This window comes from Limanda limanda, chromosome 23 (assembly GCF_963576545.1).
Source record: "Limanda limanda chromosome 23, fLimLim1.1, whole genome shotgun sequence".
Lineage (NCBI taxonomy): Eukaryota > Metazoa > Chordata > Actinopteri > Pleuronectiformes > Pleuronectidae > Limanda > Limanda limanda.
The window spans coordinates 10,319,279-10,343,975 of NC_083658.1; the positions used below are offsets into that span (position 1 = coordinate 10,319,279).

The 24,697-nt window shown below is 42.0% G+C and overlaps 1 protein-coding gene across 1 annotated transcript in view; it reads right to left on the reverse strand.

The window, feature by feature from the left end:
* Nucleotides 1-21,275, reverse strand: part of LOC132996823 (interleukin-1 receptor accessory protein-like 1) — a 204,938-nt gene extending 183,663 nt beyond the window's left edge. The window contains exon 1 of the mRNA XM_061067183.1: nt 21,194-21,275. Within this exon, the coding sequence (XP_060923166.1) occupies nt 21,194-21,275 (82 nt within the window). The remainder of the gene's footprint in view (nt 1-21,193) is intronic.
* Between the last annotated feature and the right edge of the window lie 3,422 nt (nt 21,276-24,697).

A 24,697-nucleotide genomic window follows, 5' to 3' on the forward strand; every position in this document is an offset into this window, starting at 1 on the left:
AGTGGGTTTACTGGAAAGCCTTAAAAATTGTCTAACTTTGAATAAAAATTGTCAGAAGACAATGAAACAATGATCGTGTCAGTTTCATGAAAAGTTGTTTACATTCACAACTTCATACTTCCATCAATCTCCTACGACAAATCACTGAATTTCATAAAATCTCACTTATTCCAATTCCAAGGCTTAAAACTTTCTGCTGCTGAGCTTCCTTAATTTGTCACACAGCTGATGTTTGTATCAGTAAAAAAAAAGATTCTAAAAGGGATGAAAGTTTCATTGAAGTGTTTTTATGTCTTATCAGCTGCAGCCATATCCATTACCTGCTGGTACAAATCCTGTGGGCGGACCCTTAAAGTTCAGAGGCTAATCTCTCTAACCCAAAAGTGCCACAGCATCAAACCTGCGGCTGTGCACTCCTACGACCCTCCCAACACGCCCAGTGGAGGCAAGATAACTGGAGAACATGTTTTATTTGCTCAGCAGTGTCATAAACATTAAGGACGGGGGAAAAAATCGATTCAGTAACGAATTTTTTTTTTTTTAAGCTTATTTATTGGTTTATACGGGAGGGGGATATGGAGGGAGCAAGTTGACCAGCTCTTGTTTTTGCACCAGAATCTAAACATACCCAAGCACTAGCATTGCATCGCCTACATGCAAACAACAATGAAGCATAGCCTACTTTTTGTTTATTTCAAAGTTTATATTCTAAGTAAACTTGTATTCATTCTATTTAATTTACCTTTTGTTTATTGTTTAAAAGAAGTCTAAGTGGCATACATTTCTTAATCTGTCAGTTTGTGTGCAGTTGACAGGTGCTATACAATAATAGGGAACATTTTTATTTGTTTTCTCTATTGGCTGCCCGGCAGTCGTTAAGTTAATGTTAATATTTGAAATAAAACTTGTAAAGTTCTAAGTGAATTTGACTGTGTCGTATTTGAAGGTAAGATTCAACTTTTTTCCATGGTCCAGTATTTAAAAAAAAAAAATGACCAAAAGAAATCGCAGGAAATCGTAATATCGAATCGCAATACTTACAGAATCGCAATACATATCGTATCGCCACCTAAGTATCTTTATAGTATCGTATCGGGAGATCCCTGCTGATTCCCGTCCCTAATAAACATACTCACAATGTGCACTTCTGTTTATTTACTAACAGATGAAATGATTATCTGGGGGACAGGGGGTAAATCCGTCATTTCTTGATGTCACATATTGTTAAATATTATTTATGCATTTTCACACAAGCGCAAAATAAAGTGTTTTTCTTAAAAAATGCATTTGATTACCCAAGTAGATTTAAAGGCGAACCTTGCTTTTTTTCCCCCATGTCACTGCAATAACAGATTTAGAGAGACATCTAATTAGCTAATGTGGGTTAAAAGCAATGATTTACATTATGTTTAATGTGCCGTCGATCATCGGGGGGGGTGAGTGTGAGGAGTGTGCAGAAGGAGACAGACAGAGACGTACGAGATGAAAGTGGTGAGTAGGCGGACAGAGGGGATGAGAGCCGAAATAGACACAGTGAGGAAGGGACGTATAAAAACAAGATGAGAAACGACAAAGTGTGGAAAGTAAAGCGGGAGGGGCGGGTGTGGAGACAGAGACTATATGAGGCCAAACCAAAAGTGCATGGAGGGCGATGGAGCGAGAGAGAAAAAGAAAAACGGGAGCAGAGACGCAGCAGAGATTACAGATTTGCACTCGGCCGCTCTTTCCAGCTGACACGGGAGAAAAAGCTGCCGTGTAGATTCGCATAACGAGACCACTGGACCATCATTAAAAATCCAGAGGCCCAAAGACAAACCGAGCCCCCCACCTGACTTTCGGCTGGTGCTGCCCCCCCCAGAGAAACGTGCCTTGTTGAACCTGCTCCTCTTCTGTCAGCACTTTCATAAATAATTCACCCGGCACTCTGGGGCAAGGAGAGCCATAGAGTGCCCCCCCCCCCCCCCCCCCCGACTTTCCTCTGCATTATCTTATTGCCCCATATTTGCACCGCACTAACAAGCCGCACTCATTTGCATACAGTGAGGACACCTGGGGGGGTGCAGGTTTCGGACAGAGATGCAGATGGAAGGTCTGGATATGACCTAGTGTGTTTTGTACAGTTATGCAAGTATAACAGCTAGAGGGGCGGTCAGGTATAATTCAAAATCACCGGTTTCATTTGCTTAAAAGGAAATGTGCTGGTAAGCAGACAAGCAGGAAGAGACAGCAAATAAAAATGAATAGAGGAAACCTCTGCATTCTCCATCCCTCACACTTCCTTTAACCCCTCCTGCTTCCAGAGAAATAAAAAAGCAGAGCAAAATACAAAGTTTCAAGCCCACTATTAAATGCAATTTTTTTTAAACTTGGCACAACACAGCACGATACATCCAAGAAGTCAAAGTTCTTTCAGTGAATTTGTATTCACATTTTATTCTATTGTTGCACTTTGACTGTATTGTTTGTTACATGTATTGCTTTGTGCAATATTGCTTCAACAAGACTGTGATCGTTTTCTATTATCTTTCAATACCTTACACTTTCTCGAAATACTCACAAATGAGTGTTAAAAAGCAAGTAAAATGATTTTTGGGGCCATCAAACATTTAACAGGAACTATACATATACGTTCTCTTCTCACTCATGCAGTGTCATATCAGATCAATATTGGTTAAAAGATCCCTAAAGGAACAGGAAGTGAAGCCAAAACATACGCATTAAAACGTAGAATGCCACTACCGCATGATATTATATATTCAAAATGTGTTTTCTTTTAAATACAAGCCAAACAGCAGTGCACACACAAAGTATACCTGAGTTCTGTCAGGCATCAGTGCAACCAGTGAGTCTTCCTGCTCCTGCCGAGACACCAAACATCATTAAAGCAAGCTGAGATTGACACACCGTTAAAGTTACATTACACTGTATGAGCAGAGATATTCATGGAGGCGTTAAGAGAGGGAAATGGAATCTTCTTGCCAGGTATCAGCATCTGTAATGTTATTCCTCACCCTGGACCTGGATTTGTTTCTTGCACCAGCGCTCTCGTTGTAAAAAAAGATGAAGTAGTCACAAATATGGATGATACACAGAAACCTTAACAAATACCACCATTCCATTTAGATTTTATTTTTTATACGGCTTGTTTACCCTGCACCCTTTAGATGCCCAAATAGTTCAGTGAGCAAACGTCAGTTGTGGTTTTATCATTTACCAATATGCTCTGTGGAAACTGGGTCATGTGGCTCCTTCAGACGAGAAAGTTACTGAACCGTCCTTCCTCACTGTCCATCTACACTCACAATCCCCCCCCCCCCCCCTTCCCACTACCATCCCTCGCCATGTCTTTATCTGCAGGGTTGAACAAAACACAACGTTTAAGTTTAAACTATTTTTGTCACAGTGGACAGTTTCTGATCTTTTTTGGGTTGTGTAGCTCGACTTTGTGGAATGATTTTCTCGAACCACAGAGAGGTTCGGGATAGAAATCTTGCCTCGGGCACTTTGAAGCAGGCTCGACTAATTCAAACGTTTGATTTTAATAAGCAGACATCTGAACAGGATCGTGGGGAATGACAGAATCTCACCACATTTGGATTGTCTGTTCTAGTTCATGGAATGTGTGAAATTTATTTTACAGTGGACCTGAGTTCTGCACCAGGTCTAATACCCATTGGCTAAAAAGTTGCTTTAGGGTTGAAAAATATGAATTAAATAAACTAAGCCTGGGAGCAGGTAAGAAGCATTCGTTTTTTTCTGAAGAAATCAGAAATTAAAATGATTATGCAGTTATCTTATATAAAGCACCTTTGACCGCCTCCCTTTCGCTCAAATAACTGTCACTGCCGACAGCAAACTAGTTACTACAACAAAATAGATAAAGACAAAAAATATCCAGCGTTGAATATGTTTTCAAAACTCTTCATAAACTTTTCATAGCCACAAGCTGGGCTCGTCATTGCTGAGGAAACAAGCTGACAGCTGTGGGAGCACCGGTGCACATATACCTTTCCAAGAACACTACAAAATAGGAGGAAGAGGAAGCCATAATCCATTTGAGAGATAAATGTGGGTAACAGGTTGGGTCAGGTACGGAGGTTTACAGACATGTAGCAGTGCAGTGGACACAGCCCATCTTGCTCATGGTTTTCCTTATTATACCGCGATATAAGAAATTCCTCCTATTATATGTGATTGTTGAACATCTCACTCTAAAACCATGTGTATTAATCTTCCACCTCCACTTTGACAGGTGTTCATCCAGGCGCTGAGGCCTGGCTGCCTCCAAAAACGTGGGACGGGATTGAGGTCAGCTCTGTGCAAGACACTCAAGTTCCTCCAAAACAAAGTGGAAGAAAGAAACAGATTCATTGTGGACCCAGCGTTGTAATGTTGAAGGAGAATGACTTGTTAAAAATGCTCTTGAAAGCAGAAGACTACTCCTTTATTACAAGAAAAGACAATTGGATAATGTCTAATTTTCGGTGTTGCCTAATATCTGGAACAATAAAAGCTCCATTAGGCACATTGGACAAATTGAATTACAGCATATGATGGAATGAGAAAGCGTTTGAGACAGCGGAGACAAAAATCATCAGCATTTACATCTATTTCAAATTGACTCTTTTCTCCGTTGTGTTTAAGAAAGAAATGAACGTGGTGTAATTAAAGGAAAAGTACTTATTCTAACTTGTGATAAACTGCGTGCTCCCTCATCACTAAGAGTGAGGTGCACTGTGATTGCTCAGCAGTGGAATTTGCATATTCTCAGTAGCTCTCTCTGATAATCATTTATCAAACTGATGAATGGTTGTCATATTGTGCGTTATTTATATAAGCACTCCACAGACGTCCCAGTGAAGCAGATTCTTTGCAGCAGCAGCTCTTGAGTGAGAAGTCGGGGGTAAAGCCGAGCCTTATTGGGCGACTGAAAGGTAATTAGTATCTCGGTGTTCTGTGTACTTTATTACAAGTATGAAATATGCGGCTACCGCTAATGATGAGCTGCGGAGGGAACAAGACGCCGCTGGTTTGGTGAACTCTTAATAATCTGCAACAAAAGACGAGAATTAAAGCAAAAAAAGTACAGAATGGGGAGTTTGCAGTCAGACCGGTGGCGCCTTTGCCAGCATGCACACGCCAGAGAGGCGATTCAAGAACTGAATACTAACAAGGTCAACACGCAGATACACTGCACCACTCCCCCTTCCAGGTTTTATTACAGTAATGCATTTGGACAAGTAGCCTTGTTTCTCCGATAAGAGCTCATATATCCCCGCGTTTTGAGCCACAGGGGGCCATTGCAGTTTACCATGTAGAGTTCAATTCCTTTGCAGAACCACACAGTGTCCTTATTCATTACACTCCTGTTTTTTTTTATGCTATAGTGTCACCCATTACTGGTTCTTTTCTATATGCACAAATGCAGCGCCCTCTTTGCTTACAGGTCGGAGGTCTGGGGAAACGTCTCTGCAGCGAGAGGCAGACAAACAGCAACTGGGATTTGGTCCGATTTCACGCTAGAACAGAGGTGACTGACAACTTGTGCGATTTATTCCCCGCGCATAATAATGGAGGGCTTGGGAAGTGGCAACGAAATGAATTGGGTCTCACAGGGCTCATGTTTTCTGGTGAATTGCTTTGAACTATTCTTTTAGAAAGAAAATCCCTCAAGTCATGCTGTGAATATTTGCCGCGGCATCAATGGTCTTACTCGAGTGGAGTTTAAGGGGGATCCATGCACCTTTTTTTTTTCATTATTTATTAGCAAGACAGGGAAACGAGAGAAATTTACAATATCTATACACATGCACAATTCTTGACCTTGGAAACATCTGTCAACAAAACAACACAAAATAAAGGCCCACCGTTGTGCTAGCTCATTCTAGAGCTTTTGAACACATGGTCCTCATCACGACAACCAACTCCTTACCCTTCTGTACACCAAAATTAGTCTGGGGGGGGGGTTTCGCTGGTGCATCATGTTCAACATTTCAAATGCAACAAGAACTGAGGTGGTCTCTAACAAGTTTGCATGTTCACCCTGGTGTCCCGTTTCCATCGATACCGATCGGGAATGAAAATGATGTTTTGAATTGGTATAACGATTTAGCAAGATCAATCTCCTAATGAAGAACATGTGATAGCATCAAAAGCTCCATAAATGTGTTGACCTCAAGTAAGGGGGTTGTTAAGTCAGTTGTTCTCGTGTTGCTTGAGGTTAGAGACTCAATAAACGCTTATAGAACAGATCAGGAAAGTCTGCTGAATATAAACCCTGGCCTTCTTACAAATATCAAATATGGAAGCACATGTTGCTTCGTATTTCAGTTTGTAAAGCATCTGGAAGTTCAGGCTAGAATTCCAACACTGAGTCAAAACATTGTGAGACAGGAATCCATTCGTGATCCCTCGATAGATAACCAGACAAAACCAATGCTCTTAAATTGGTTGAAAAACAGGCACCATATCCATTAATTCCGCTGGTCAAGAAAAAGACAAAAGCTCCTTCAGGCAGCTTCAAACTTCAGACTATTTCCAGACAACTGAACTGTTTTTTTCCCCCAAGGGCTGGGAAATCCTTCAGGCGAATCCCTGATCCTCCTTATCTCTTCTCTTGGCCTTTCCAACCAGGTCTTATCGGCTCCTGGACAGTAATTAACAGGAATTACACAGAGGCCGTATCTGCTGAGCCCACGTTGTTACCGCAAAGAGCCCTTTTTCCATTTAGGGGCTGTCGGCTGGGAGATTATCGGAAGAGAAGGGCTCCTCGATCAGGAGCCACCACACTACTGTTGTGCTTTTGTGCCACAGCTCAGCCACAGCTCTTGTCACTTGTGCGGATAAAGTCAAAGTTAGGTGCAGGACTGGATTCCAGTGTTGCTTGTGGTCCAATTAATGCTATTTTGTTTGTCGACAAAAAGGGAAACCTAATAAGAGTGAGTGTAATAGATGTTTTCCTTAATCTAAAAATAATTTGTCCTGTGTAAGTGGTTATTAAGGCTAAGAAATTGCACCATTACAATTCATATTCTATTAAAAAAGCCCCTCACTGCTCCTTTAGATATTAAGGAGATATTGGCAGAGTTTTCAAATCCAGCTGTAACGTTAAAATGATGCCTTTAGGTGAATTAGAGATTTGTGAGCTGTATAATTTCATCACTTCCAACGGTGTTGCATGGTTAATAGGAACGGAGCCTTTAAGTTAAAACCAATCGTGCAAATTTACCCACATGATTTACGCTCATAATTCTCTCTCTCTCCTCCTCCTCCTCTCTCTCCCGGCCGTGCACGCTCTAAATGTTTAACCGGATCCTTGAGAAAAGCCTCTCTACTTCTGTTTCCTTGGCAACTGGCATGCATCGGAATTGATGACATCTCCTGATCGCCCACTTACTTTGCACTAAAAACGCTCTCCATGAACTTCGCCAATGCCATTTCCCTCTCAGGAAGGTGACGGCGCTTTTCCCACAATAGACGGCGACTGAACGGATAAAGAGACTTTTTCCATTTGACGTTTTATTTTCTTTTTTATCTGTACACAGCTGGTAGGTAGACAACGGAGGGTGTTTTTAAAAGACCACGCTGACCAGCTCTTTAAATAATGTAAACGGGAAATAGATTTACGGTATGAGAACGGTCAATCCTTCCAACTTAAACTAAAAATTCAACATGACAGATGTAACGGGATCTCAATAATTCATGGTCTGCCAAGTGCCTGCAGTGTGATTTGTATACCTCTCTTACCCAGTAGAATCGGGCTCTCAGCATGAATCACTGTCTATTTAGCTTTACCTTGAAGCTACAAACTCCTTCGAGTTGAGAGCGAAACCATATCCTTATCCGGTGGCCATCTAGTAAAGCGTTTCTGTCCGACAGTTTTCCCCCGTAACTCACACTTTCATTCTCTCCCTTAATTAACACAGACGATCAGCGAGACAGCTCCGGAGGCCAGAACCCGATGCAGGACTGCTCGCTGTCACCTTGTTACCATCCTAATGGGTTCAGACGAGGTCCCCCTGACACAGGAGAGAGGGGAAATTAATTCATGAAGCCCGGCCTCATGTACTTTCCACTTTGCCTCTTGCTTCCCCCTTGTCCTTCCTGCATCCCCCCCCCCCCCCCCCCCCCCCCCCGCCCGACCGTCCCTCCTCCACAGCCTTGTTTAAACTGTTGGCACTACACAACAGAGAGAGAACATATTCGACATAATCACGCTGCACGCACCAGCAGCCCCAATGCACAATTTATTCAGCTTCATTAAAAAACGCACACACGCACGGTGACGGAAAAAATTAACAAACACATTCTTGGAGTGTCCATTAAAATCTATTCATTAACTCCAGAGCCACATTTCATCCGCTGTTGGTTTTGTGTCTGTAAGTGTTTACAGCTCGACAATAAAAAATGCAAACACTCCAAAAGCCCTTTGATGAAGTCAAAAGCAACCCGCTGAAGTGCCGCCGCCTTTTGACAGTCAAAGCGCTGGGTGTCATGCGTGTGGGCAAGAGGCAAAGACACGGCGCTGTCAACCCAATTAGGCCGCCCGGGCACAACCTGACTCCATTCTGTGGGCCTGAAAGAGGTCAAGGAACATTCACGAGGCGGCCATTTCTCTGCCCGGCTCGCCGAAAAGTCACAGGCCGGCGATGTTTGCATTCTCTGACGGAGCTGCAGTGAGGCTGAAAGGCAAGAATGTCCTTTATGCTATTAAGGGCTGGAAGTGCATTCACAATCACTGTGGGAAAAATGTCCGCACGCCGACCAATTAGGAGGATTTTAGAGAGGTTTTAATTTAAAACCAAACAGCCAATTCAGAAGCGTTAACATGAAGTGTTTGGGTTGCTTCATTGTTCTGACGACAAAAATTTGTTTATTTAATCCTTTTATCGGGAGAGGCGGTGGACTAGTGGCAGAAACTTGGACTATGGGCAGAAAAGGTCTCTGGTTCGTCTCTGGTTCGACTCCACGGAGAAACAACAAAAAGACGAACCTGGATTGATCTGTCCAAAAATCCAAGATGATTCACCCTTCCCTGTCTAGTGCCCCTGAGCAAGGCACCTTACTCCCCCAACGTCTGCTCCCCAGGCGCCGTACATGGCTGCCCACTGCTCTGTGTGTCCTGCACCACATGGGTTAAAAGCAGAGGTTAAATGACCCTCCTTGCATGAGTGTGCTTGTGCATGTCTGTGCATGTGTTTGGGACAAATAAATGTATCTTAATCTTAAATTTGTTGACTCCATTCCGCACATTTCTGTATTTCCTTCATCCCACATTCAATAGGCCTTAACCCCCCTCTGAGCCGTGCTGGAGAATCTATGAGCGCCGACTGGGTGGGAAGCCCCAGGCAAATGTACTCGGATCAATTGTGCCCAGTCAGCATGGACTTTGAGTGTATAATTTGCACCTCACTGTCTCAATGTGTGTATGTGAATCAATATCCCAAACAGAGGTGTATATGTCGCTCAAATGCTCATTTAATAAACATGGCAAGCTTTCGATTTCGATTTAATCTGCTTGCTTTCACGATAAAAAGTAGCAGAAGGACTTGAATGTGGTCACTTCATGCATCATCAGTTCAGTCCCACGTGGGTTTAAAGGGGTTAAACGTTGGACGCAGCTGCAATTGCAGAGGTAGCCCACACGGAGAAATTAGGTCATCGAAATCACTCAATAATAGATGTTGACATTGCAGGCGCATTGTATCGCACTAATGCTGGGATAACAATTCCACGATGTGAAATGTTTCCTAATCCTTCCCTCCTCCCCTCTGCGCCAGAGATCAAAAGAAACGCTGGAATTGCTTCTCGTGGCACATTTGAAATGGTTTTTCTCGACAGTGTAATACCAAAGTAATTTACTTGACTGCGTTTGCTTTTGCCCGTGAATTGCAGAGATGTAGTTTTATTATTTTGTTTGATGTGTCTGAGCCGCGCGGGGTTTGGAGTCGTCGTTGTGTTTTCGCCACATGGTTCAAATGAAACACCGACACATGACATTGAGTTAAACGAATAACGCTGCGTCATCTTACTCGACCCTTATTTACGCCCACATGTAGCAGGTGTGATTTATGAACTGCTCTACGGGCTCCATGACAGCGGTTTTACGAGGAGGGCACTTCCTGATATCTCTACAAACGTCCCGGCTCAGCTCCCTGCCTGCTGTTTCCCGCTGAAACGGTTAAGTTCGAAACACCTCGTGTTAAAATATTTCCCGTGCCAAACAGTTTCCTTCCAAAGCTAATCTTCTATTTGCATATTAAAGGCAAAGAAAGGCGCATACAGAACCATAATCCTTTCGCTGTCCTTGTGTTTTTCAAGACCAGGCACTTGGTGCACAAAAAAAGCGACAGAGAGCCTTACAGAGCGTTGCGAGCAGCAAAAGGAGCCCCCCCCCTTTCATGCTTATATCACACGCTTTTAAAATCGCTGAGGGTGGCATGCACGTTAAACATTAGAATCAGGCCATATTTGAATTTCAATGCCAGGCAAATGAAAAGGTGTCAGAATGGGGTTTGGGTACTTTTTGTATTTTGTAAGTGAAGTGGATTGTATCGGGGTTGGAACTGGGACAGAATTTGTCCCCAAAATAAAAAAAAAAAAAGAGCATAGCGCCGTAAACTGCTTTGCTTCTGTTTCGCCTTATCCCAGAGGTTTTGATGGATGAGTTTTCATTAAACCTGAACTAATAAGGCAGAGATGGGGAGTCAATTCAACAGCTTAAAGGTTGCATTCGAGTAATCACCATTAACTATGAATTGCATTGTCTTTGCAGGTGTGGAGACGACTGTAAGGTCAGTGGGAGAGGCGGCTGTGATGTCTCCTCCATCATCTGACTTGTTGATGGGAAACCACAGCTTCTCCACCACTCATTAGCTTCTTTGAGAATGGAAGAGAAAAGGAAAAATAGGCAAAAAGCGGCAAGCAGACTTGATAGTGAAGCTACGGGCCTCATTACAAACGCTCAGAGGATAACCCTTCAACAATCAAACTTAATTGGCTGCCTGAACATAGCATTTTTACCCAGAAATTAAAGTGTTTTTGATGTCAGATGATATATATTTATATATATATACAGGGGGGGGGAGGATCTTTAGTGAAAGGCTGAATGGTGCAAAAACACTTTAATAACCCTCTGGCAATATCACTCGCATAACGCAGGTAAAGGTGGAATATTTAATCCGGTTTGTGAGAGCGGGATGATGTGTGTGTGTGTGTGTGTGGATCTCGTGATTGTGGGATTGTTGCTTGGCTACTGGCAGGCTTCAGAGATGATACGCCTACTAACATCTGTAGTGCCTCTCAGTTAGCTCAAGATGCTAATAGAGATTTGAAGGTCTCTGGATTTCGCAGCCTCTGGACTGTCACAATGACAGCAGCAGAAGATCTGCAATCGCCGCTAACCACACATTTAGTGTTATCCCGACTTAAGAGGATCTTTCTGTTATAACAAGTCACTCCTTCTACATATCTTGTATCTTTTTAACTCCTCAGATGCAGATTACGTGTCCCCAGGACTGATATCTGCCATGTTCTCAATCGCTTTTATATACGCTCCACGCGGTTATAGAATCAAATCAGTTTAGACGACCACCAGGCCCGTGAAAAAAAGCTTTTTGGTCCACAGCTGAGAAGTTTTTACATTTACAGAGCTGCCACTGTGCTGTATGTCATATTAAAATAAATAAATAAAATTATTTCTTGAAAATTACAGAAGATGATGCCCCCACTTTCCCCTGATGGCAAAGAAACGCACGTTCCTGATGCAGCCTCTCTGTACATGTTTGTTTCATGGATGCAGAGGAGCTGTGGGGGAGGCTCTGCAGTGCCACGACGCACCGTGATTGGCCGATAAGAGCCCAGAAGGAGGCTTATCCCTGGGAGAGGCCTTGGAGATGACAGTGGAACTGAATTAATATGTAGAATTTATTGATCATTGCACTGCAGGGAAATCAGCTGCCATCTTCGACCATTTTTGGGGCCCTGAAGGATTGTAAATTAGCGGTCTTAAATATTTCAACCGTGCACCAAATCAAACCTGGGCGATAAACATGACAGGGAAATATGTGACGGGACTTCACTGTAAATCACGCCAAATGAAATTACGAGGTGGGCTTACGGGGAATAGTTGGAGTGGATTTCTAAAAAAAACAATTGGGATTTTTTGTAACCAGTGTAGCATTTCTCCCCTAAAACAATAGGTGCTTTAGCTTTTGGATTAACAACGCACTTTCCTGTGGCAGGAGGGGTAAAGGTAATTCCCTGCTAATTATAATAAAATGCTAAGCAGTAGAATTTGAATGGGACCTGCATGTTTGAGAGCCCGAGGCCTGGAGAATAGAGTCAGCCTGGTTTGTTTCCAAAACTCCTGCAGTGCACCAGTCTCCTGCAACCAACAAAGGCGTACGTCTCGGCGAGTGAGCTTACATCCTTTCCACCTCGCAAATAAAACAATTTAAAAAACCCAAACTTGGCAGGACTCCCTTGAGACCTGCAAGGGTTTGCTGTGCCTCTGCCCGCTGTAGAAATAGGTTGATTGTGCTTTGACCAATCCCAGTTTGACTCAAAAAAGAATAGGAGGGGGGAATGAAAGGAAGGAAAATGTACAAAGAGAACAAGAGAGTAGTGTTTTTTGTTCTTTTCTGTCATTGAGCGACGGAGAGAGTGTGAACAGGGAGTGAAAACAGTGAGAGAGGATGTGTGCAAACTTTCCAATAAAGGATCATTGAAAAAGGCCACACGCTGAGTGCCTGGCTGACGGAAGAGAGCTTGACAGCCTCATCACACGCTACGTTGTTGGGAGACTTCCTGCATTCACAAAACGTCACCTCTCCAGTGAACACAGCCTCATTGCACAGACTAGGGTAATTAAAAAAAGCGCAATTCATGCAGTTCCTTTCACTACGGCAACACCCGACAAAAGGATAAGGCCGCAAACTTCCTATCCAGTGACATCATCGGCCGTCTGAGTGTTTTTTAAGTGCCGTCCTGACAAGCTCATTATTGGTTCCCAAGGTCAAATGGGGGAAAGGAACATTCGTCACACCACACATCAGTTTTCTTCCTCGACTACAGATCCAATTTACGCCATTTCCGTTAAATAAAAATTAAAGTAATTAGTAAACCAGTGGAGAAATTTCAGTGTCCCTGTGCTACTTTGGCTAACCCTGCACGTCTTGCATGCTTAGTGGTCCCTGGAGAATCTCCTGAAGCAGAGCAGCTGAGTGAACTCGCTGTTTGTAGCGTTTTGACAGACAGCTGGGGATGCCAGAAATTAGTTGACCTTTAAGCTTGTTTTTCGTCTCAGGATAGAGAGACAGCCATGATAGGTTGCTGATAACGCATTCAAACCTTGTGTAATTGTGGTGTTACCCCGATGTCACTCAGATTTGTTCCCATACGATCAATTCTACAATCTGTGAATTTCCACCCAAAAATCCATCCATCCTCTTATCTTTCAAGGGTCTCGAGGGAGCAAATCCCTGCTGACATTGAGTAGGAGGGTGGGATACGCCCTGGACACATCGCCAGTCCATCACAAGATATAGAAGCAAACAAAAATTTGAACGGTCTATTGGGGTCTCCGATTAACCAAACCTAAATCTGGTCCCTGGAGAAAACCCACACAGACACAGGGAGAACATGTGGAACCCCAGGGAGAACATGTGGAACCCCAGGCCGAACAAGGATTCAAGCCGAGGACATGCTAAGCTCTGCAGAAAAAGAAAAACACTGCCGTTAGAACACACAAAACTTTAAACTATATTCCTATTAAATATTCCCTGAAAAATGATTTATTTGAAATGTAATTGCATTCATATGTCATTCTAGGTCATATTGTTTCCCAGTGCTTTAAGTTAAAATAGCAGCAGTTGAAGTATGATGTCAATTATAGAGTCTGATGAAGTTGGAAAAAAGACGAGAGACAAATTGATTTTGCCGCGCGAATCAATGAATCTCGCCTCAGAAATCAAACCTAACTGAGTTGCATCCGCCAAAAACAAAGTCAGCACCACAATCAATAGAAAACCAATGTAGGAAACACTGAAATGCAACACAGGGAGAAAAAGAAACAAAGAAATGAATGTCTCGGCGAAAGGTGGAAATCACATTTCTGTAGAAAGAAAAAACGACACACTTGAGTGGGGGTTGCTCTCACTTTTTCAAGCTAGACCTTTTTTAAAGGAGTGATGGGAGCTATCATTTAGCCCAATCTCACTGCACTCCAACAGTTACCGCCGGTAATTTACAAAAGTGAAACATAGAATTTAGGTCTGGAGAGGTGCTATTTTCAAATGACATCTACAAACAGAAACCACAGATGCTGTTGCAGAAAGGCAGACACTAAACAGCCCATTGGTTTTAAATTAGTTAAATCGAATGATTATTATGGGTTAAAGTCTTATTGCGTTGCTTTAATTATTCTGAGACACCTCCCAGTGATCTTGTGTGGTCTAAAGGAGACAGTCGCAAATCAATGGGAGCAATAACCATCAGTTTATGCCCACAAGGCTGGAGGATGGCAGAGCGATCAGAAAGAGATGGAGAGATGGAGGAGACTCTCTTTTTTGAGAGTGGACTCCAATCTCATATGTAGCCGAAGAAAGAAATGATACACATGAACATAAATACATAAGAATTGTGCAAAGATTGCGATATGGACAAATGCACGCGGCCGCAAAGCTCCAGGGAAAGAGGAGGAGCACCCTCGTGGATTAATCATGCAGTGAGGCCGCAGGTTAAAGTGTGATATTTTTGGGTATAGTCATATTGCCGCCTCCAGGCAATTTGCAAATCGCTGAGAGACTACAGCTTCATTTCCCCCTGTGGCTCAGCTTTGTAAGAGCCGAGCAGTCAAGGGGAATTAAAATAATTTCCAGAACCGCTGCTGTTTATGTCCAAATTGCCCTAACCTCACTACAAATGTTACTTATTTACTTTTCATTTTCTACATGTTTCTCTTTTTTTCTCCCTTCTGGGAGTTTTAGATGCCCCGAAGTCCTCTTCTTTAAACCTGAGAGACAGATTTTCTTAATTTAAGCAGTGGCCGGCCTTCTCCATGTTTAAATCCTCTTTTGGACTAAAGCTCATTATCATCCACACATATAATCTCTCAAATTGGTACCAGACGCCCCTGCTGTTAAAAACGGCCTGCATAATTTGCTCAGGGAGCCTGAAAGCCTGAAGTTGAAATGCAGATAATGCAATGCATTGTATCTAATGTTGAGATTCCAAGACAGTGAAGAGATGGAAGAAATCAGAGCAGAGACAAAAGAAACCTGAAGCTTCTCATTTAGACCCATTTTAACTATGTAGATTTATATAGCTTCTATTATACTAAATCTCACTCGTCTCAACTTTAACCAGGTCGGTTCACCATGGTAACCGATGCTGCATGATTGACCTACCCCAAAGGAAAAATGTCAACTACTGTGCAATCAGATTAGTCATCATCTTTCAGATCTGGAAAAGAAAAAAAGCATTTACAATAAAGTCATGAGCTATAAAGAGCCATTCGTAGTTTTTAGATTTCTTTTTGCCGAACCCTCTGAGGTGAATTGTTCAATGTTCCCAACATGGCAATCAGGTCGACCTCATTCGACACCAACTACTTTCTTCCTTCTGTTACTTTGGCAACAGACATTTGTAATGTTTCACTAGTTTGCTCTTCCTCACACAGAAAAGCCTTTATAATAACTCCTGTACTTTGATATCTGTTTGATGGACAGGCGTCTGACCCTATTAGCTCCGCCTACACTTAACCCAAATCCAAATCCAATCATCTTAAGGGCTTCACACGCCTCTGTCTGACTCTCTTTTTGACAGTTAATGCCTTAAACCCAAATACATCAAACACATTTTTTTTTGTTTTTAAAGCTGTAATTGGATACATCTTTGATCCACACACACACACGCACTCCAAACACCTCCACCCAACAACTACACAGTCGTATCTTCCTCCAGAACATTTCCTGGCATTTTTCTCAATTGCTGTGGTGTTGTAACATCATTACAGGTCAGGAAACAGGCCACAGAGAGACCATTCTGCTCATAAATCAGGTGATTGATCGTCATCCATCTAGCGCAGAGGGCTGTGCCATGTGTCTCCAAGCAGAAACACATATCCATAGTAACCCCAGTTGTCAAGAAGCCTGTATCTGGGCACACTTGTTGAGCGCTCGCTCGCTCTATCTCTCACCCTCTCTGAGCTGCGGGAGGGAAAACAACTTCATGTGGCGAGCCATTTTATTTCTAATATCATGTGTGTGATCAATCTCCCCCTGCTATGAGCGGGCCATGCACTGGAGGCAATCATTCAACGTTTATGGCGGGTATGGGGTATTGACAGAGGCGTGTGCCTCCGTGTGTGTGTGTCTGTGTGTGTGTGTGTGTGTGGTTGTGTGTGTGACAGAGAGAAAAGGGAGGCGGTGAGAGCTTCAATTCCAGGTTTCACTTTAAAATCTTAGCTGAAGCTTCCTGGATTTTCTTTAGAAAGGTTGCAAATTTAATTACTAGCTTTGACATAGCAAACTGAAAACCACAATATTATTAATATTAAGACTTTTTTTTTTAATACCTTTGCAATAAATACCAGACAGTCTGTAGTTTCCATGCGTAAAAACACTGACACGGTGGAATGGGTCCCTAACACTGTGCCACTCTTCTCCCTCGAACTTCTTGCTGACAGCTTCCTGCCATATTTAACGTCTTTTGATATCAATTACAAAGTCAAGTGGCTTCCCATAATTTAATTTGTGCTGTGCGCTGATGTCCCCTGTTAGAATTCACTGTCTTGCTCAATTAAGACGGGCCTCGTTATTGGCCAAACTGCGAGTAGCCGCATTAATGTGGGTGGAAGATCCTATCCTTAAGACTGTTGTATTCATTTTGAGGTTCACTCATAGCCGTGCATTGCAATGGGTGTGAAGACTGTAAATGGAATTGACTGTCAGGATGTCCTTCATTCTTCCTCCTGTTAAGGCAGAGTGCAATCGGGGGAAGGGGAAGAAATACATGTTGTGGATGTACTGTGGATAAATACATGGCGAGAGACGGATGATGAGCGGTTGCTCTCTAATGGGAACCAGGGTCCTGTTGTGGTGGCGTGTTTTATTTACAGCTACTCTTCATCAGAGTGTCAAGCCGGGCCCACAGACCATCCTTAATAGAAACTAGAGGCAGAGAGGGGACTTTGCATTTCCATTCCCAAACACATGTCGAGGACCTGCGTTCTTCATTTGCATTTGTGATGGAGTGATGCGTTCACGGCGAGCAAGTGTTATGGGTAATACATCGCTGGAATCACTGGGAGACTGTGGAAAGGTAGGCATCATTTGTCTGGGGACTCATCAATGTCTGGCGGAGAAATTGGGACTAATGACTGTACAGCAGAGGGGAGGAGAGAGGCTAAATTTGTCTCAATCAATGCCACAGGACATGATCATAAATCTACAGGTGTCACCCGTGCTCACTGGATGTGTTAATAGTTAGGGGAACAACTTTTAGTGAATATAAAATGTTTCCTGCACTGCACCAACCAAAGTTTGAATTCATAGGGAGGCAGCTGGAGGACAGGAAAGCTGAAGAGATGCTTGTTTTTCTAAATGACATGACTGTTCTGGATAGATTGAGCTTTTGTCCCTGCAGAGTCCAGTGGTTCGCTGGCTGACAGCGACCTGGTTTTTCCTCATTAGAAATCAATCGTGAACACTGAAAACTCCTGACAGCCTCTTTTGAAAACAGTTTCCAAAGTGCTGGGTTGATGTGGGAAATGTTGGCCTGTGGTTATTGTGACAAAAAGCATGTGTCATCAGCAGACATGCTGTAATAATGGTCCTAAAGATGAGAAATCAACAGTGGGGAACAAACTCCTGGAGAATACCAAAGAAAAGCAGAGTTCAGGTATAACACAGATGAAGGGTGAGGCCCGTGAAATGTTTTAGAAAACTACAGTTTTTTGGTAATATTCATCTTGTTATGTCACTTTTGCAATCCGTGTGCAGGCACTTTTTATGATTCTGTATTGAGGTTTGCCTATAAAGCTCCTTTTTCACTGTAATCCATGTTCGTAAGTTGGGGGAAAAAGCAGAAATACATAGTTATTACTGACCTCTAACACCAGACCTCACATGAAACCTGAAGTTTCTGTTCATGTGAATTCAAATGCAGCTGTGCACAGAAAGAGGAATCTGGTTCATTCTGCTTCCTGCCAAGTCAACAAATGGGCACGTTCATGGATTTCTCGTATCGCTCTTCCAAGAATCTATTGTGTAGCTCTGCACATGTGGCTCACAAGGGAGCTGATTGTGTGTTTACAGCAAACACAGCACTGCAAACAATTTGGAGGAACTATTTTTTAAATAACCGAGGACGGAAAAGGGAAATAGAGTTTGTTCACTTCAATCCAGGAAAATTGATATAATTAAAATTAAAAGATGGGAGAATGGTTAAGATACATTTTTTCAGTTTGGGTAATTTTGAAAAATGATTGCCAAAAAGTTAGTTATGTTTTACAGGATTGGGGAAATTCATTTTCGCACCACTGCACATTTACATTCACCAACAAAAATGCATCCCATGGAACAAACACCAGAACCCTTTAACTACATCTTCATATGTGGGGGAAGCCATGAATAAACATTGTAAATGTTGTTTTAAAGAAACCCAAGGTTAAGTTTCCTGATGAACGCCTCCTTTGACTGCATCACCTCAAATCAACCAATAAGCTAATTTACAAGCAAATGGGATTTCAGATTCCCCTTTACATGTACTTTCTTTGACTTTCTGTTTTAAGACTAATTTGTAAGAGTTTTTGACACAAGACACGTTACAAGGAACGAAGGGCATGGTGCCGAAAACAGGAAGGAATGGAATGACCAACACTCACTGAAATTGTACATCGGTGTCAGAGCATCCAAGTATGGGGATTTTATTTTAAAATCTAACTTGATGTGCTGCATTAAACGGAAATGTATGTAATTATTCTGTTCGCCCAACCATTCAGGCCGTATCAGCATTCTAACACAGAGGACAAATGGATACGTTCTGCTACATATGCATATGCGGCGGATTAGTATGGCAGAAATGCATTGTATGTTTTGCAACGTTCCACCCCGAGTGCAACTGCAGACAAAGCATTACTCAGAGAAAAGGGTGTTTTGAATTTAATCATCTACGGGTAATAGCTGGGGAAATGCAGCACAGAGTTCCCAGAGAGTGTTTATTTGTGTGTGTGACTAGAGTGAAAGGGAAAGCAAGTGAGATAGTGGATTTATTGTCCCTGTGGGACTCAATCAAGTAATTTAATTTCCTTTAATGGGCTGACAATTGTGGTGATGGTCTACAATGGATTTCTTTTAACAAAGGTACAAAAAAAACTGTATGGAACGTTGGGATAATATGGAATTGATTTCAAATCATTTGGCTCTGATATAGAAAATACAAAAATCACATGTAAAAGTTTAACAGCTGCATAACCAAACCATAACTGATAGTCAGACACTTTAAAAACAAGCTCTTCACTAGTGCTGCACAAGTTATCTTAGCGCAATTAAGCTGCAATTTAATTAAATATGGCGTCCAACATCGTTGTTTTTCTCTCATTACAACTTCAGTAGGAGCTCGCAGCACATTGTGCAAACATCTTTAAGCAAGCACTCAAAATACAATGTGCTTGTTGTATCGCGATCGCACAATTGTGCACAACTCTCACAATATGTATTTTTCAATATAAGTAGTGAAAGGTGACAAATCTGCACTCGGGAAATTCATACTGCAACAGAAGTTTAGTATTTTATCCAATTTGCAATACATAGACGAGTAGAGAGTCACTCAGTAGAGCACAACAGCAACCATGAAACAAGATATAAATTCAGATCCAGATTTTTATTTGGATCTGCACCAAGTTGCACACACTCGTAGATCAGTACCCTAAACATGAGAAATCAACGTTGAACTGTCAAATAGAAACAAGTTACAAACTGCACCTTCCAACGAAGGAACCCTTATCCGAGAAATAAACATTTCCCTAGCACACACCAGGGTACTAACCTTCCCACCCCCACTGCTTCTACCCAAACCACAAAAACAACAGCAGCGCAATTCCAAACTGGCTTTCATTTCCCAGAATCCCTTATTTTTTTTTACAATGGAATCCAAACTTGCAACCAGCACGGCCTCTAATAAAGCCATACTATCTGAAAGGGAAGGAACAGAGGACGGGGGTCTGGCTCCAATGGGGTGTTCATTTATCAGTAGACACGTTTCAAATCCTTGCTCCAGGCAATGGCTCATGAAGCATCCGAGAAGATAGCCCGTAGGGAGTCCTGCTGCAAAAGCAGAAACCCCTTTGATGAGCCTTGGGCCACTGCTGCACCTGTGTCTGATATGCATGGGTAAAAAAAGGAGACGCAAGCAGCCTGTGGATAGTGGAAAAAAACAGACGGGCAGCACACTCCCTTTATGTTAACCGCTGTAGCTTTCCTCTATCCTTCAACCAGCCTTTTGTATAATGCAGTTAAAATAGTGGGAAGAAACCCTAAAAAAATCCACAGTTGCTTCCTTTCATATGTCACTGAACCAACATCAATGGTTCATGTCCTGAATGCAGTCCGGCAATACTCGTGATCTTTGAAAAGGTTTGTGAGAAAAGATAAATAACATGGGATTAGACATTCCATGAAAAGGGGAGAAGAGTCTATGTTCTCTTGTTATGTGATGGCATGATATGTTGCAAACCCTTCAAGAAGAAGCCAGTCAGCATCCTTCTGATCCGCATTGAAGTAAACAAGTTTATACCATGGAAGTGATCAGCAAAGATCAATGATGACATATTCCATCATCACTCACTGGCCCTCAAATTGAATTTCTGAGTGTTCGGGGACTCACAAATCTAGCTGTTAAAAGACAGGACAGCTCTGTTTTTCATCGTAACTGGTACGGCAGCACAAGGCTACGAGACCCCCCCCCCACTGCTGACTTGAAACGATTTGTGCTTTCAGGCCAAGAGAAGAAAAGAAATGAAGAGGTGCCCTGAAATGTTGGTAGGTTCCAGGGAATCAAATGTCAGTACCGATTAATGTTGCTTGTTAAATGTTGTAAATATAAACATGTTAGGTTTTTTTGTACCCTCTGTTTTCAGAATTGTCTTCCATTTGAAAAGGGAAGATAGTCGTGGGAAGAAGACAAGACTTACCTGAGCCTCTTTTCGACACCACTTTCAGGCAATGGACCACAACGGCGTGAAGCAGGATCAGGAGAGGAATGGGAGCTTTCATTTTTTACCAGTCCTACAAGGAAACAAAAGCTTGCATGATTATTCCAAACTAATGGAAGCTGCGAACACGCCTAAATCCATTCAGAATTTAAAAAAAGAGATTTTGGCAGTGATGTTTAAGAGATGCTTGATCAAAGCTTGAAAAGGAAAATAAAACCCTGCGAGTTCTGAGACAAAAGAATTCATTCTATGAGCCCTGAGGTCAGATGGAGAAATCCTGCACGTCTTTGTGCAACTTCACTTCTCCAAAGCATTTGTCTGCCTGCTTTATTTATACCAGAGTCCCTTCAGGGACTAACTGAAATCAGGACAAGACTGTTGATTATACAAGACACAGCTCCATCAGGGTAAATCTGACTTAACTGCTTTGTCAGCCACCAACAGCACAACATAGTCACTTGAATCCAGATATCAAAAACAATTTCAGGGATATCTTCATAAGATGGTGGATAACAGTGAATATGTCTGAATATACAGAGAGCAGCTGTAAGTGTAAATAATAATGACAGAAACGGTATTAATAGTGCAGTCACGTAAAAATCCATTTGATTCGGTCAAACATGGGAAGTTGATATATCGATAACAGCTAATACATGGAAAAATAAGGAACAAATTAATACAGCAGAGATACGATAAAGAAAATGTTGAGATCATTTAAAAAACAATATCTTCAAATACAAGGAATTTCCAAGAGAACTCAGTTATTTTTAAAGTCTAGGCTTTGTGAATCAGCAATTATTTCTATTCAGTGTTTGATACTGGACAGTGCATTGTGTCAAGTCCAAGTTTTTAAATATAATTTGGGCATATCTGAAATTTTGTGAAACTGCAGCCTTTAGTCTGGTCAAGGCTGAGATCAGGTGATTGATACTACAACTCCACCTCAAAATTAAAGTAAACCTCAGAATTGTTATTTTACCGAAGTAATTATTACTTCAAAATCAAACGTATTAAAACACAAAAGTGCAACAGTCCAAATAGTAGCATCTCGACTGCACATATTGTTTATAACCATCAACGTGTCACAATTTGGTCAATGTTATATAGATATATTCTATAAAGTGATTGAGATTATCTTTAATGCTAATATCTGGTTAAATTAGTTCTGGTAATTAGTAGTCATTACAAATAAATGAATGCATGTGCCTTACACTACCTTCTACTCTATTAAATCTGGTTAAAATCTGGTGGAAAAACATTCTACAGTCAACCTTACTCAGATAAACAAGTTCATCAAAGTAAACAGTGTTTGTTCAGATGTTACCAGCTGCTAACCAACGTAACCCCTGTCACACTCTTGCTCATTGAACCCCCGTGACTGTGTAATTCTTTTTGGTTTGGCAACTAATTGATCTCCTGGCCGCAGGCAAAAATGCCTTCTCTGCTCCGGCTTGACAAGATGCCAATGTCGGCTACAAGGACGCTTCCATTGGCATTTCTGTCACGACAAAGATGCTTCACATAGATTCCACAAAGCTGCATCAGAAAGGCTGTGCGGGGGGGGGGAAACCCTGAAAAGCCACAATAACCCTTGAGACAGTCACAGAGGCATTCGAAACTGGCCAGCATCCAAAGATGGCGACATTGCCATGTTCTCCTTGTCAAAAGGCCCATTGTCGACAGCCCCTTGCTTCCTGCAACCGACGCCACCTCAGAAAAAACGCAACATGCCACCGCACAAAATCTTATCTTGTTAATTAGTTTTCTGTGTTGCGTGCAGGTCTGCAACATAAGCACAAAAGCGCTGGTCGTTCTTTGGTTTGAACACAGAGGAAAGGACTGAATCACCAGTTCTGCTCGGCATCCCTCCAGCTCATAGTCATATCCCGGACCGCTCGACATCAACGCAAACACGTATTATCACTGGAAAGGTTACACGTGTGCTCTTGAGATGCAAGCTAATTCATTTTATGTTTAGAGCGACCATCCTAATGACCAAATACAGTAAGTCATCATCTCTCGGGTACACTGATCACACAGTGTCTGTATGTGTGCACAGAACAAAATATGTGGCTTATGGGATTAAATATATTAAAGAATCACCCATGAAAACATGACATACTGCTTTGCTCTAAGCTTGTGTGCAGCCATTGAGTGGAAAATAGCTCCAGAAGTGAGGTTTCAAAAAAGCCATTTCCAAGGACACTGATCTCACTGTTTCTTTTTTTTTTTTCTCCCGAGGGTATTTGGAAATATGTTGTGTCTCTTTCATAGCTATAGAACAGTAAGGGAGTATATTTGATTGGTAACAACACAACAAAAACAGTAAATGCATTTAAAAAAGTCAATAAATAATAATAAAAAACAATTGTAAATATAGATACTCTGTAATATGCAGGGTATATACAGCTGTGTGATCATTGTGCAGAGCTCCGTGCCATTGACATTCATTACAAAGAGCACAAACTGAATAGAAAATGTTAACAAAAAACGGGACAGAGGATTCAACAATATAACAAGGTTATACTTAAGCTCATATCAAGAAAATGAGGAAACGACTGGAATTTGTTATTTTAACTCGAAGTTAGATGTTACATCTTTGTTCTTTGTGTCTCATATGAATTTCTAATTGTTAATAAATAAAATAATACTTTTGTCCATCAAAAAAACTTGTCTTTCACTCAAGAATAACTTTTAAAAAACAGATGCTGATACATTTTCCAGTAGAGTAGGGGTAGGAGGGTTGAGCAGCATTTGAGCCACAACAGGGTCACACACACACACACACACACACACACACACACACACACACACACACACACACACACACACACACACACACACACACACACACACACACACACACACACACACACACACACACACACACACACACACACACACAGTGCCAGGTCCTCTGTTGAAGTGATCAAAGTGAGCATAAATAGGTGTTGAGCTCATCTAGCAGCCAGGCCTCACACATATAGATGCAGCCATTCATGCTTTTGTAATCCGTGATCATCTGCCAACTGGTTGTGATTTGCCTTGAGGTTCCATGTGTGTACCGTGTCCATGAAGGCTGCTTTACTCAGGCTGAGTTATTTCCTCTAACTTTACTGAATAAGTCCATAATCCCAAAAGCCCAAATACCCAAACCCCAATGACTTAGTTTGGAAACTCGCCTTGACACATGCTCAACCAAGCGAGACTTTTCACCTAGTTTTTATTGCATCAAATAACCAATTAAACCCAACCTTCTGGAAAGGTTTGGCCCACGTCAAATCAACTAACATGGAGGAGGCAGGGTTTATAACCTATACATGACCTCCATCTATAGCTTCAGTCTATTCTAGCGATCAGGATGTTCATGTATATCGAACCACGCTTGTAGGGTTCTCTTCTTTGCTGTATCCCTCTTATCAAACCTGCTACAGTTGGCACAATCCAACATTGATAACACATGGATTGTTTATCCAAAACTCA